Source organism: Rattus rattus, chromosome 1, assembly GCF_011064425.1.
Source record: "Rattus rattus isolate New Zealand chromosome 1, Rrattus_CSIRO_v1, whole genome shotgun sequence".
Classification (NCBI taxonomy): domain Eukaryota; kingdom Metazoa; phylum Chordata; class Mammalia; order Rodentia; family Muridae; genus Rattus; species Rattus rattus.
The window spans coordinates 186,485,832-186,501,772 of NC_046154.1; the positions used below are offsets into that span (position 1 = coordinate 186,485,832).

The 15,941-nt window shown below is 38.2% G+C and overlaps 1 protein-coding gene across 4 annotated transcripts in view; it reads left to right on the plus strand.

The window, feature by feature from the left end:
• Nucleotides 1-12,317, plus strand: part of Ppp1r12a (protein phosphatase 1 regulatory subunit 12A) — a 110,547-nt gene extending 98,230 nt beyond the window's left edge. For 3 of the 4 annotated variants that reach the window (XM_032912149.1, XM_032912156.1, XM_032912166.1), the window contains 5 exons: nt 1,051-1,186; nt 1,703-1,807; nt 4,543-4,590; nt 6,928-6,978; nt 9,894-12,315. In XM_032912149.1, coding sequence (XP_032768040.1) covers nt 1,051-1,186; nt 1,703-1,807; nt 4,543-4,590; nt 6,928-6,978; nt 9,894-9,980 — 427 coding nt within the window. In that variant the 3' untranslated portion in view covers nt 9,981-12,315. Of the gene's footprint in view, nt 1-1,050; nt 1,187-1,702; nt 1,808-4,542; nt 4,591-6,927; nt 6,979-9,893 lie in introns of all 4 variants that reach the window. The other variant, XM_032912174.1, reaches the window with a different exon arrangement.
• Nucleotides 12,318-15,941: the final 3,624 nt, after the last annotated feature.

The following is a 15,941-nucleotide window of genomic DNA, read 5'->3' on the forward strand; positions in this document are numbered from 1 at the left end:
TATAGCATTAAATGGGCAGTAAAAATCTGAAAAATCATAGGTGACCTAAGCTGGAAGATGGCTCAGCAGGTGAAGTTCTTGCTGCCAAGCCTGACAACCTAAATCAATCGACAGGACCCACGCAGTGGAAGGGGGAACCAAGTCTCTCAAGTTGTCCTCTGCCTTGTGCATGTATGCAGTTGTGGCATCTACACACACGTACAAAAGAGCAATTTTTGAAAATACAGTTTTTTTTAAATTAAGTATGACGACCTAATCACTGTTAAGTTTTCTGTGTTAAGAGGTATCACTTTTAACTCATAGGTCATTATAAGTTATTGTGAAGAATGGTCCCAAATCTCTATGTAGTATTCCGTTTTCTTAGGCTTTTCCATGTTTCTTATTTCAACATTAATGATCTCATTAATAATATCAGAAACTGATAAAAATCCATACCCAGCCAGAAAAATATTGACTTAAGTATTCAGCATCCTCTCCTGAAAAGAAAATGGATGAGTGAAGGCATTTTTCACATCATCTAGCTCAAGATCACTCTAGCCTTGTCGTCTTGCTCAGTGTCCCTTGCCCACAGCTGCTGACCAAAGCTTGTGAGACTGAGAAGAAATGTTATATACTGGTTATTCTTCGAACTGAAGTGTAGCAGTAGCGCTGAACCAAATAACCAAAGAAGCACAGTTCCTGAGAGCACGCTTCCTCTTTAACACTTAGGGAATCACTCCTTAGTTCATCAATCTAAGATGCCACCATTTTAAACATTACTGTATGCTACAAAAAGAAGGAAAGGTGTCACCAGTTAGACTATAATGAATCATGGTATAAATTGTTATAATGTGATAAAGGGTCATTTAAAACTTTAAATAATTGAGAATGATATGAAAACACCTTTGACTTTTATATATAGAAATTAAGAATAACTTCCCATTTATTGTATATCACAAAATTGATAATAGCTTATAGAGACTATTACTTACCACCTGGGAAGATCAAGGTGTACTTACATAAATTGTGGAAGACTATATAAAGTTTCTGTTTTCAACCCAACCTTTGAAGGTATGACAGCAGTTCCACGTCATCAAGCGATCGGTATGACTCCTTGCTGGGTCGTTCTGCCTCATACAGTTACTTAGAAGAAAGGAAACCATATAGTAGCCGACTAGAAAAGGATGACTCAACTGACTTCAAAAAGGTATTTGGGTTACTTAGTTTTTGTTTTTGTACTGTGTGTGAGTACACACGCGCTCACGCTGCTTATATTTTAACACTTCTGAAAATCTTGCTTATAAAGAATTCAGTATTTTGAAATAACTTATTTTACTATTAGTTTCTGACAGCTAATAGTAGGTAACATGTGACTAGCCATGTCCTAGAGGAAAACATACCCAGGGCTTTACATTTGTTGTGTCGTTTTGCTGGAATGAGCTGGAAAGGCTGTTCAGAAGGGCGCAGTGGGAGTCTGTGCTCACACACTGTGTTTCACTGTCTTCTCGTTTGAGTTTTGGTTGTTGTCTAGACACAGTCTTGGCTATTTATTAGCCTCAAACTTGCAAATTACTTCTAAGCAACTTGTATTTAAATAATTAGAATATATTTTCGCTATATTCTTTATAGGAAACATCTACATTAATTTTTCTATTTTAATATTATAGTCAATGAGGTCTCTTCAGTAGAGCAACAAAAGTAATCTGTTTGTTAATTTTCCTAGCTTTATGAACAAATCTTAGCTGAAAATGAAAAACTAAAGGCACAGCTACATGACACAAATATGGAACTAACGGATCTAAAGTTGCAGTTGGAAAAAGCTACCCAGGTTTGTACCTTTTTCTCTTTGTTACTCTCCAGATAACAGGGTGGTTTAGTATACTTAAAAGTTTTACATCTATTTTTCTGTAATATTAATTCTAAGCATATATTTGGTTATTTATAATGCTTTATTTAGGAATAAGAGGGGATCAACATAATTAAAAGTTAGCTGGTTTCTGGAATATGAAAATACAGAAGTAAAGTCATAAAGAAAGAATTCAAGGGTTTTTTATGATGCAGAAAATTGAGCCCTAAAGCTCTATGTCAGAGCTGCATATATTTGCAATGTCCCAGATTTCTTTATACTTAGTGTGTGAGGCTGAGAGATGGCTCAGTGGTAAAAGCACTGGCTGCTCTTCCAGAGGACTTAGATTTAGGTTCCAGCAGCCACATCAAAGCTTCTGACCTGTGTGTCACAACCCCTTTGGAGGAGCTTCAAGTGATCCCTTCACAAGGGTCACCTACAGCCATCAGAAAATGTAGATATTCACATTACAGTTCATAACAGTAGCAAATTACAGTCATGAAATAACAAAGGTAATTTTATGGTTGGGTCACCACATGAGGAATGGTGTGTATTAAAGGTCACAGCATTCAGAAGGTTCAGAACTACTGATCTACATGGTGGTTCACAATGGTCTGTAACTCCAGCACAGAAGACACCATGTCCTCTTCTGACCCCCACAGGCACTTTGGGCACATGGTACACAGACATACATGGAGAGAAAACACATATGTATGTATGTATGTATGTATGTATGTATATGTATTATAAAGAGTTCATGGTCAAGTAAAAGTGATTTATTTAGCTCATCAATTAAGCATATTTTCTGCTAATCTAAGGATCCAAGTTCAGTCCCTAACTCCCAAGTGTCTCACAGTTGCCTGTAAATACCAGGTACAGAGTATCTGATACTCCCCTCTTGTGCCCTCTGAAGGAGCTCACACCATCTATCCTGCCCTCTCTGTCACCGTCTTGTTGTTGTCGTCGTCGTCGTCATTGTCATCATTGTCGTGGTGGGTGTGTGTATGTGTGTGTGTGTCCCGTCTCTTCAGAAAACTCTTCTGTGTAACCATGCCTGATAACATTTACTCTTTTTTTAACTTATTTCTGAGGAGCAACTTAGAGATGACAATGCTCCAATTTTTGTGCCTAGAGACTTGGAATTACTTCCCAAGGTCTTGTCCCATGGAACACTATATTTGAGAAATAATAGTTTATCTCTTCCTCCTTTGCCTCATCATTTTAAACAAACAAGAAAACAAATAATAATAGCAATAATAATAATAATAATAATAATAATAATAATAATAATAATAATAATAAGGAGCTGCCTATTTTATATCTTGAAGACTTTTACAGAAATCTCTGTTAAAACGCTCTAATTCTAAACTGCTTTAATTCTTAAGAAAACAAACTTGTTAAGCAATTATTAGTTTGGAGCTTGAAAGAATTCATCTAAAATAGTCTGTTCGTCTCTATGAAATATTCTACCTGCTTCCTTTTTAGCCCACTTCTATGCCTGCCTTTTCTTTCTTAAAGTTTATTTTCTGTAGTGAACTCTTATTGCTGGCTGTTTCCCCTCTCATTTCTAACTACTGCTGTTTATAAAGCAGTTGTCTATGCACAACAGATGCTGTGTTAAATTCCAGAGTCATTTAAAAGGTGCAGTCTTTTGAGAAGCTTATTTTGAAGATAAACAGAAAAGGAAGATAGAAAGCAGTAGCACACTTCATAGTATGGTGTTGAAAGAACTTGGATTGCCCTTCGGGCTGCATAAGTACCAGACTTTGAGCATATAGCAAGTACACAGAACATTGTTTTAGTTCTATGCATATGGTCATGTTTTCTCAGTAAAGTCACCACTTCCTGTTTCCCTGGAGTGATGATGCCCTGTTACATGGTAAATCAGCTAAGCTGTGTGCTCGCTGCTGAACTTGCTTATCTGTCTGTGCTCCTCCTTTTCTGTGTCCTTTTGTCACCTAATTTTTCTTGTTGGGTTAATTCTGATTAATCCTATTTCTTACTCAAACTCTGTAGGAGAGGAAAATTGATAATAATCAGTTATTACCCCATCTGGATCTGATTGGTAAAGTAACTAACTGGACATGGTCTTATGCATAGTATCGGTCACTAGCTTATAGTTTATAGAAGAATGCCTTGGAGTCGGGGCTTGGAGGTATTAAGGATGTAGCTCAGTAGTAGAAAGTGGCTTTTGTCTGGGTCTGAGAGGAAAGAAAGGTATTGTCTTGCAACCATAGATACATACAGATTTCTAATTCTGTAGTAAGAGAAGCAAATCTCTGAGTGACCTGCTGAGGCACTGTTGTCCAGTTGCTTCCTGAAAAGCCACTCAACCTGCTAATAAGCCTCCTTTATTCAGGGTTCTGGAATCTGATCAATCAGATTACAATCAATTTTTCTGATGGATTAAGAAGTAAGCAAGCATCTGAGGGAAGGCTGTGATGTTCGTCATGCCCTTGAAGATGCTCCTTTTCACACTGTATGTGAAATGACAGCTATGAGGACTGTCCATTCTTAAACACCACTTTTATCGTTTCAGCACATAACTCTTATTAATTTTTATTTCTTTATTTAAATTTGCTTATTATAGCACCTGAATATGTATAATGCCACCTGAAAATTGTTATTTTTTTATAACATCTACCAGTGGAGAGTTAGTTACGTTGTATCCCTCATTCTTATTGTATCTACATCTGGTTTTAATTTATATATTACAGAGACAAGAACGATTTGCTGATAGGTCACTATTGGAGATGGAAAAAAGGGTAAGTGTCCCTCTTACTGAATCAGTAGTGTTTGGATGACTGGCAGTAGATTTGGTTTGTTTCTGTAGATAGTAGTTGGGTAGTAGAAGAAATGTTGATAGAGGAAACCCTTATATCATTTTTGTTTTTTACAATACTTTTGTTGGTTGAGGTATTTTACTTGTATTTCTCTCCAGTTATTATTATTGCTCCAGGGTCGAGACATGGCCATAAGAATAGTCTGAAAACTGGAGACTGTAACAGTGATCCAGATGGTGAAAGGACACCTATATAATGTAGCAGCTAGACTTACAGGGTGCAGAAAAAAAATACATATTGTGGTTACTGTGATGCATCTTGAAGACAAAGAATGCATATCAGAAACAGCTGATATGGAAGCATTGTTCTTCCCCAACATTTTTTTTTAAATTACCAATTTGACTTTTCTTGACAAATAATAAAATGGTACAGAATAAAATAAAATATACTACAGTCAGTATCTGTGGTGTTTATTGAATTGTTCTATACAATAGTTCCTCTTTTATTATGATTTCAGCAAATTTTAAAACAGTATTTAGATGCCTTTTTAAAGATTGATGTAACTAGTAGTTGCTGAAAGTTCAGACTTATGTATTTTCTTAATTTAATATTATTGCATGTCATTCATACTGCTATATATCTACTAATATATAACACTGGTGACTAAGATCAGTTCTACCTGTATAGTTGATATGAAAAACATACTGAAATAGAATAAAGTTTGTATTTGCTTCACAACACACTTTGAAGACTATTTCTTACAAAGTCAGTGATTATTACACAAATTTAAGCACAGGAAAGAAGTAAAATCATCAGTGATATTACCAAGTATAGGAAATTGCTAATATAGTGCCTGTTGTTTATATTCTGTTCTCACCTGACCTTGTTTCTGATTGTCAAATGCAGATAAATTACAAAGTAGCTAATGTACTCCTATTTATAGGCTTTGGTGATTACAGTTTAATTAATGTTAATATCTATTTGGTGTTCTCCATGTATAAGGCAAACACTATACTAAGCAGTTCATGTGTATGGTTTTCAAACTATTAACAGTTTCTTTGAGCTAGTAAGATAGGAAGATGGGAAGAGTGTTCCAATGTTGCCCCTATAATTGATGTAAAATCTTAAATACACCTAGTAAAATTGAAGTTTGTGTGAGAATTGCCTATCAGTCCAAAAGAGATTATATGTCTCTGTGTGTGTGTGTGTGTGTGTGTGTGTGTGTGTGTGTGTGTGTGTGTGTGTGTGTGTGTGTGCTACAAAGTTGTAAGGAACAAATATGAAGCTTTAATTGCTGGTGTGTTGAGAAGTACTGTGGTCTGTGTGAATATGTCACGGTTGTGTTCTTAGCTAGAGGGAAGGTCTTTTATAAAGTAACATTTATGTCTATAATAATTTTTAAGCATGTTGATATAAGTGGGCCTCCATCCCTTTTTTTTAAAGCACATGCCCTAAACACATGACGTTTATAATAATTGTACTACATTACTAAATATTAACACTCATTGTTAATCTGGGAAAGAATGTCATTGAAATAGTTTCAGTGTTGTTAAACTAAATGTAAATGGTTTGTATCTGAAAGGTGACCGGCAAGAGTCAGTATCTTCTGGGCGGTATGACCTAACCAGTTTTACAGTTCATCAGTGACTGCTGCTTGCTTTGGCTTAACACTTTAGAAATGCTTATTATCTAAGGGGAAATAAGACAGGACACTTTAATAATAGTTGTTTGTTGGCTTTGCCTGCCACTCTTTGAAATGGATTTAAAACAAATGCTATAGTTACTCTCCTGTATTCACTGCATTCATGCTACACACAGTATCAACCAACTTGGATGACTAAATTTGTATAGCTGTAGAGTGAACCGAACAACTAACTCACAGTAGACGCTGTGAGCGGAGAAAGTGAGCTTCTCTGGGATCCGTTTGTAATCCGAAAGCACACCTCGTTTAGGCACGTCTGCTTGCCCCTCTGCTCCTGACACTGTAGTAGAAGTGCATCTTTGTGTGTGCGTGTTCTCTTCTATCTAGTCCTCAACCTTGAGATTGGCTCACTCTGTCCTGTCTGTCTGAACTGGACAACACTGACTGAACATGCTGTGTAACACCCTACTGGAAAGGCAGAGCATTAGAGAGCGCGCCTGTGGGAGGCGTTTGACAAGACTCAGCTCTCCCCAGTCTGGGGGCTCCTACACAGCACCGGCATCACACCTGTTGTTCACTGCTCTTGATTGTGTCTTACTGCTGAAGTGTCACCACGTCACAACACTCGAGACAGTGTGAGTGTAACTGAGTAATGTTGGTCTCTTCCGTTACTCTAGGAACGAAGAGCTCTAGAAAGAAGAATATCTGAGATGGAAGAAGAGCTCAAAGTAAGCGAGCTGTGCTGTTGAGCACTGCTTCCTCCTGTTCATGCTCTCCGTCTGATGGCCACGTGTGCGTTCTCTACTCATGTGCTCTTGCTGCATCCAGCTCTCAGAATCTAGAAGAGGAATTCAAACGCAAAACCTTTTTGCCACATTTCCCACTTACGTATTTATGTTTTATGTTTATATTTATATGGATGCCCATGCTGTATGTGAGTGTTGAGGTCAGTTCTCTCCTCCCACCATGTGGATCCTGGGATCTGAACTCAGGCCATCAGGCTTGGAGGCAAACCCTTTACCCCTGAGCCATCTTGGCAACCCAAGAGCATCTTCATATTATAATTTCTATTAATGTTTTGAGAGTTTTATACCTGTTTGTGATTCATTCTGGTTACTACCACCACCCCCCCTTCTCCTATGTCACTCCCCATTCGACATCCCCCTGCTCTTTTCCTTACAAGTTCCCTTCTGAATATTCATGTCTGTTTTGTCTTCTCACCTCCTGAAATTAACCAGTGCCATCTGTGTGATGACAATGGGTATGGTTTGGTTTGGGTTTTAAAGACAGTGCCTCACTATGTAGCTCTGACTGTCCTGGAACTCACTATATAGACCAAGCTGACCTTGAACTCAGAGATCCTCCTGTGTCTACCTCCCAAGTACTGAGATTAAAAGTGGGAGTCACTTCATCTGGTGACCATGGGTTTGGAATTACTAATCAATTTATATGGTGCTTCTGATATCCAAGAATAAAATAATTAAGTAGTTATAGGATGTAAGGTTTATTAGTTCTGCATATTTCCATTTGTAGTTCAGTATTTCTATAGAGGGGAACAAGAAAAGATAATAATCTCCTTTAAAAATAAGATACCTCTTTTTAAAAAGATACTAAAACTGGGAATATAACTCGGTTGTAGAGGACTTGCCAACCCTAGTGGTCCTCCATTTGGTCTTCAGGGTTACAGTAAAATAATGATCTGAGAGAGAAGGACAAAATGGTCTAATTAACTGTTAGCACTTTGTCTTTTATTTTATTTATATATAATTTATATTTGTGTATATATGTGTGTGTGTTGTCTCATAATTAGTAGTATAAAATAACAATACCCTTATCAGCACCTCAGAATTACGCTTATGAAATTAGAATTTCAAGTTTTAAACATTTCACCGAATTAGTTTGTAATTAGACCATTATTTCTTTAACTAGCTTTGAAAAATAGAAACAAATCTCTTGTTATTTGTTATGTATTGCCTAGCTTGACATGGAATTTTAGCAAATTGTTTACTGTTCTAAATGCGTTGGAGTAGTCCTTTAAATTTTCATTTTTTTAGTTCATTTCCTGTGATTCTTTATGTTCTTATTGTACTTTTGAGTATTTTCTTATTTTCTACTCTTTTTTCTTTATGTTCTGATTCCTGCAGAACCTGCACCAAATAAACCAAATTGAACCTCTGAGAGAGCTAAATGAGAGGCTGCTGGCTGAGAATAGGGCCTTGACCAGAGTGGTAGCCAAGCGCTCAGGGTTCTCTAGGCAACTGCAGTCTGTGAGCCTGTAACTTATAGTTTCATCATTTCTTCTTGGTAGAGCCAGGCGGGTGTTTTTATTTTAGTAAGCGTGTTTTTGTAAAAGCTCACAACTACAAATTAATACCATGTGTCCAGAACTATCACATAGATAACTGTTTAATTATGCATGGCTTCTCAGAACATTAAAATTATCACTAATTGCATATCACAACTGATAAACCACAGTACAATTGTACAGGGAGTGATTTAAGAATTAAAAGACTTCTCTGTCCTTTATAAAGCTCACTGTTATTTCTTTTGCTTCAAACATGATTTAGATTTTATCTAGTATTTATTGTATGAAGTACAAACAAAGTAACATCCAAATTAAGCTGAATATTGGGCCAGCTTTATCTGCCTTTGAAGCAGTGTGGTTTGTGCTGAGCAGTCAACGTTCATCCTCTCTTCACTGTGCAGTGCCATCTCGCTGGCTGCCTCTGCACTCTGGCTTATCCCTGACACTGAGCTCAGGACGGACTGTGGTTCGCTGTAGCAGTCATCCTTCTCGTAGGCATGACTTGGACAAGTAGTGTTGCAAGTTCCATTTTTGTTCTCCCTAATGACCAGTGTCACAGGTCATTCTAAATACTGAGAGAGGGGAGGGGAGGGAGAGAGAGAGAGAGAGAGAGAGAGAGAGAGAGAGAGAGAGAGAGAGAGAGAGAGAGAGAGAGAGAGAAAATGAATATTAAATATTAAATACAATTTAATGTCCAAAATAAAAACTATTTCGTTTCCTAGTCAACCTGCCAAAGGGCATAGTTTCAGTTACCCTCAGTAGAAAGTAGATTTCTAACATCCCCACCCTCACCTTTAGTTTGTCTGTGTAACAAGAGACTATTGAATTGGTTTTTAAAAAATATATACTACTTTATATACATTGATAATTTCCATTTAATGTGTGCCTCTCTTGGATCAGACACTATTAGGCCATCAGGCTTGGTCCTATGAATGAGTACTTTAGACATTTTACTAATAATTCAGAATGAGCCCTCAGTCTAGTGGTAGGGTTATCTGGCTTAGGTGTTGACAGGAGCTATGGAAGGAACTCACTTTATGATTCTGTCCTAACAAGAGGCTTCATGTCATGGCTGCTCTAATACGACATGCTTGTGAGTCATAAAACCTAGTAGTCTAGTGATTCAAGTGGATCATTTTGAGAGATAAACTTTCATCCCATCGTTTATTAAACTAATTAGCTTATAAGCAGTGTTCTTTCCTTCGTGGTACATGTTTTAGATATTAGAAACACATATAACTGACAAAGCTTGATCATTTGTTTTGTGGTGACTTTGTAACATTTGCGAAGAAGTTGCTTTGCCTTTTGTACTGAAATGTATTGTTTTTCTCCTCATAGATGTTACCAGACTTAAAAGCAGACAACCAGAGGCTAAAGGATGAAAATGGGGCCTTGATCAGAGTTATAAGCAAACTTTCCAAGTAGGACAGAAAACACACAAGCGAAGCAGCGGGACTTGCACACACTCCCCAGTGGACCACATTGGCAGTCACTGGACGCCGGAAAGAACCCCTGGAGACTGTCATTTTCCGATATCCTGCCAAACGCCCTCTTATCTAGGAGTTTTGTTTCGTTTAATTTTCTGCCCCACCCCCTTGGTTATCAAGACCATTGTTTTCACGTTAAAGCCGCTGCTGAGGAGATTTTTTTTCAATGACTGAGAAAACTTGTTTACAGCTCCAGCAAATAAAGAAAGTGTTCAAGGCCAGATACGCCTCAGATATTTAACCAGTAAGCCTTAGTTGTACATAAATACTTTTGTGTCAACAAAAACTTCCAGCTCTCACAGAAGACAGTTAGTCAACAGGTTTGTTTGTTGTCGTTATTGCTGGTATTTTCTTTTTCTCTTTTTGATGTGCCACAGTTTCTAGTTTCTCCATATTTAAGTTGTTTGCTTTACATCTGCATTTGGGTTTGCATTTTTTCCTTCCTCGTGTCAGCTCTCTATGTTCACAGCCTTCCCATTTACAGAAAACTTCGCTCTCCGAGCATCTTGTCACGTGTTAGGCCGATGTGTGTCTGCCACCTGGAACTGAAGTGCTCGGTGGAACACTTGCTGTCACTGTTTGTGCAATACGCATCCATTTCCTACATGACTGCTTTGACGTCCATTGAGATCTGATCTTGGGAGTCCTATCTTCTGCCCTCATCCGTCACTTTTTGTTTTTTATTGTAGTATAAGATGCTAGATTCTGTAATCTTCACATTCATTTTAGCAGGTACTGAGTGACGCTGTATATATAAATAAGTGTATTGTTTTGATTTTTAGACCACCACATGGCATGCTTGACCATTTTTTTAATTCAGATGTCTGCTAGTGCACAGTAGGCGACTCCACATGGTGTGTAAAACAGCTTGTCACAGTGGGGCAGAGGACCTCAGCAGTTCACGGTTGATGGAGTCCTATCTTTACAAGTTTTTCTACTGTAAAGTGCTTTGACTTTTGTTTTCATTTGGTAGTATTCAAACCTAATTATAAAGTTGCATAAGATAACTGCTTCACATTTCACATGCATATATTTATCTGAGTGCTGTCTAAAACTGTTGTGCTAGCCAAAGTAGTGGTGTGGAAGCCTTTGCAGACTTCATCTGTGAGTGATGTTAAGTGCACTGTTAATGCCATGTGAAAAGGCATCAGCTTTGATACCACCTTCATGTTCAGACCATTTTTATACATTTTAGTGGCCTTTTTTTAAGGAAAAAACTAAGCAAAAGGAAGTCCATAATTAAAGTGGCATTTATTTGAACAAATAACTTTTCTATTTTCATCAAACCATGCAAAAAAATATTACATCTTCCTGGCACATAACTGTCTCCTTAACCACTGAACAGTTCAGCCATTTGAATAAATTGTACATTGTAAAGCTTAGCAGCTGACTGTATTATTAAGTGTATTGTATACTATATTAAATGTGAATTTGTACCCCTTCATTTTAAAAGGTCATTGTGTTCTACTGCCTATTTTAGATTACTTTGGGGTTGGGAGAGGGTGTTTTGGTAAGTAGAATTTAAGTCCTCTCTCTCTTGATTGGTTTTATGAAGATCTAAGGTTATACTCTTACTACCAAGCTCAGGATTCTTGACTTTAAAGGTACAAGGATAGGTGTGAGGATTTTATTTTTGGTTATATTTGAACTGTATGAATGGTGGGTCTGAATACAGAGTATTTCATGGTCTAATGAGAAGGTAAAATACGCAGATAATTGATGAGTTTGAGTGACTGCCACATGTTCTGCGTGCACAACAGTTAGGCATGCTGTGGTTTCTATTTGTGAGGTCTGGATGCCTGTGAAGAGTGATTAAATACATGTTTCTAATATTTTAGTGTTTTGTATTTAGGTTATTTATTCTTTGTATCTACAATTGAACAGCTACTGTGCTATATTGACTTTATTGGTAGTACTGAGCAGACCTTGTTTCTGCATGAAACTAGTTGCAAAACCCACTATTTTGGAAATAAAAAAATGTATTTTGACATATACAAATAAAATGAATAAAACTATTTTAAATGTGTGAACTTTTAATGAAAACAGCTTAAATTTTGTTCTGAGATATTTAAATTCTGCATGGGTATTTTTTCACTAAACGCTTTACTTGGATACCAGTTTGAATAATTTTTGAAATTGTAATATTGTGATAATTTGCACAGCAATGTACATGCTTATCTGTAAATGCGAACCTAACTGCCATATTTATGCAATACGTGTACCAATTTGGACAAATGTTTATGTATTTTACATAAAGCTATCTGTGTGCAGAGTCTGAGAGCTAGTTTTTTATGCTGAGTGGATAAAAATACTGGTGACTGAGATTCTAGTTATTCTGTAGCGTGAGACTCCATTCCATAAACATTTGCAGTGTTTCAAACCAAACTTCTGTTTTTTTCCTTAGCTGTAAACTCAGGCTTAAGAACATACATGAAGTTACTATTCCACGGGAATTTTAAGCTTTTCCCGTTACTATTAGATTATTTCCCATCTTAGGTTTGTCCAGGGTTCAGTCTACGAGCACAGCTCTCAGTGGCTAAGTTGCACGTTTACCTTTTCCTTCTCATGTGGGTCTTTAGGTAGGGAACCTAAAGTAAACCAAATTCTTCTCTCCAGATTTCCAATACTTTGTGGATTTTTGTTCACAACAATGTCTATCCCTCTTGTTTTTAACAATGGAGGAAAACAGTTCATATGCAACTATCTTGAAAGCCACGAGGAAGAGAGGATCTGCAGAAGCATCTGAGAGGAGACGCCCACGAAGAGTGACGTGGGGCTTTGCTCCGCATTAGGCTCTTGGTTCTGTTACCTAACGCTGTATTCCCACTGCTGGGCATGGAGGCACATACCTACAGCCTAAGAACTGAACAATGGAGGCGGAGGACCGGGTGTCCGAGGTTTCCCTTAACTACACAGCAGGCTTGACGCCAGCCCGTACCACATGACACCCTGTCTCAAGCAGAAGAGGAAAGCATCACCACTTAGTCTTCCTGGCTTATCTGAGACAGCCATGGATTCCAACGCCAGCGTGCACTGAAGCTGCTGCACGAGAGAGAGAATGTGCAGCCAGATTCTTCCCTCTAAACTGGACCTGCTCTGCTTGGCTCGACCCGGCTCAGCTCGGCTTGGCTTTCTTTTATTCGTTTCTCATAAGACTAGGCACATACCCTTATATCAAGGCTGAATGAGGCAACCCAGTAAGAGGAAAAGGGTCCCAGGAGCAGGCAAAGAAGTCAAAGACACCTCCAACACACATATTCCCACTGTTGGAAATCCCACAAGAACACCAGGCCCTACAACCATAACATACGCGGATCCATATAGGATCTGTGTTTTTCATTTCGGTCCCTCTGAGTACCTATGAGTTTTCATGATGTCCTTGACCAATCCGGCTCCTACAGTCCGTCCTCCCCTCTGTGGAGTTTCCCTGGCTCTGCCTAGTGTTTGGTTGTCTTTTCTAAAGGCCACAGCTATGGATTTTCTTTGACCCTACATGTAGAACACAAAGCAAATGCTTTGAGGAGATATTAACTACCCAGCAGTCCTGTCCCCCAACAGGACACTTATAGCACAAAAATGGAAGGTAACAGATAACAGTCTTCTCTGTGTTGCTGTTTTCTGCTAGGTAAGTGTTTTCTGAATACAGATGTGTAGCGCGATAGCATACATATAAGTATAATACTGTGCAGAAATACTAAGTTTAGAATGAAGTATTCTTCCAATATCCCCATACTAAATTTATTGTTTGCTTTTGGAAAGCATCTCTGCCTAATTTCCATGTAAATGACAGTGCCTTCTCTCGAGTAAATAACAAATGTTCCATTGCTGTTTTATGCCTACAAAATAACCAGATTACAAAGTACTAAAACTGTGTGCGTGCGCGTGTGTGTGTGTGTGTGTGTGTGTCTGTGTGTGTGTGTGTGTGTGTGTGTGTGTGTGTGTGGGCCAGAAGAGCAAAATTTCATTTTTATGTTGTAGTAAACTTTTGCAGTATTGCTTTTGGGAGGTGGAGTTGTTAGTATGTCCTAGTATTCAAACAGCTAGTTGATTCCTTGATGCAGATTTTGACCATGGCCACAAGTAAATAATGCTTGTAAAAGATTTCACTTTCCTGTGTAGGAAAGAAAAAAAGATTCTTTTCATAGTCTTCCAAAAGATTTTTTTTTTCCAGAAAAGTCAGTTAAAGCTAACTATTCCATGGTAAGATGGGCAATTTTGATAGCCATGGTATGTTTTTCTTTTAGTGATCATGTGTGTAGAATGCTAAATATATAAAAAGAAAAATTGCATTTCTATAAGCTCATCAGAGCTACCCCCCACCCCACAGGACTCAAAACCAGCCTCCCCAAGGCTGTGTTGGATGGCATCAGGACCTTTGGCCTACTTTGTCATGGTTCTTGGGATGTGTTCAGATCATTCCTGATCAGATTGTACCTAGCCTGTATTTTTTTAATAAATGTGTCTTTCTCGTGCTCTAGTGTAGTTATAGTGTGCCTGAAACAAATTGTATTAACCTAAATTTTAAGTGCATTACTAACCTGTCCAACAATGAAAAGAACTACTGTGGTAACTTCATAGTCCAAATTAGTGCTTTAATGTTCCTCAGTAGTTAGAATTCGGACCAGAGAGATCGTTCAGAGTGTAAAGTGATTGCCTCACAAGCATGAACACCTGAGTTCCATCTTGTGAACCCATGTAAAAAACCATGGTACCACTACCTTGTTACCGCAGAGTTGGAGAGGTGCAGACAGGGAGAGCCCTGAGGCTCACTGGCCAACCAGTCCAGCCTAATTGGTTAGCTTCAGGACAGAAAGACTGTCTGGAAGGTGTGTGACATTTTTGAGGGTGACACCAGGGATGGTTGGTCCTCTGGACACACCCAAGCATTGCAAACACATGCACTTAAAAGTTTTTACAACTCTGGCCCTGTGTGTTTATAATTTCTTTAAAAAAAAAAAAAAAAAGCAGTTTAAGCAGGTCAGATTTGAACTGAACTTTAAAAGCTGGAAAACACAAGACTTAAAGGCAACTGACTTGCAAACCTTTGACATAGTGGATTTTTGAATTGAGTCAGTTCTAAATACAGATCCTAGCTCCCCTTGAGAAATGTCAGTGTTAAATGTCTTGTAGTATTAGGACGTTTGATACGACTCTTTCTGACTAGAATACATTAGAAGAGAATTTTGAGAGAATATGCTGTGAACATCTAATTTTTTGTTCTGAGACTAGTGAGAGGAAGATTCAAGAGGCAGGTTTCAGAGAGCTTCCTTGAGCATCATTGGAGAGAGTCCCTAAAACCATGCTGTTACATCTGTCCTAAAGGATTTCAAGGACACTAGCTTGTACCTGGAGTTTCTTTATGAGCCCCAGATGCTTGCTGTCATCAGAGACACACAAGAAATAGTAGGACTTTTATAGCCATCATGTGCAAATTGGCATGGTGGATAGAATGGGTTATAGTGTTGTAATATTTAAAGGTCATCATGCAACTCTTGTTGGTGCCCACCTTCAATCCCAGCACTCAGGTGGCACTGACAGGTGGATTTCTTGTGAGTTTGAGGCCACCTTGTCTATATAGTGAGTTCCAGGTCAGGCAGGACTACACAGTGAGACCCTGTCTCAAAAGACAAGTAATCATTGCTATTTGCTGTGCTTTATTTTAATATATGGGTGGAATTTTAGGCTTCTCAAAAAATGCTGCTTAAACTATAACAGGGTCACCTTGGTTGATTCTTAGCCTTCAAATCAGCCTGTTCCATAATAACCTCTGGTCTAGTTTTTTAACCTGTGATCTCTTCATTGTCTGAATCTTAAGTCCTGCCCACCTCACTCTTACCCTGAACTGTCTGCAATATTGCACCTCCGATACCTATCATTGCTGAGGCCAAGAGTAGAAAGG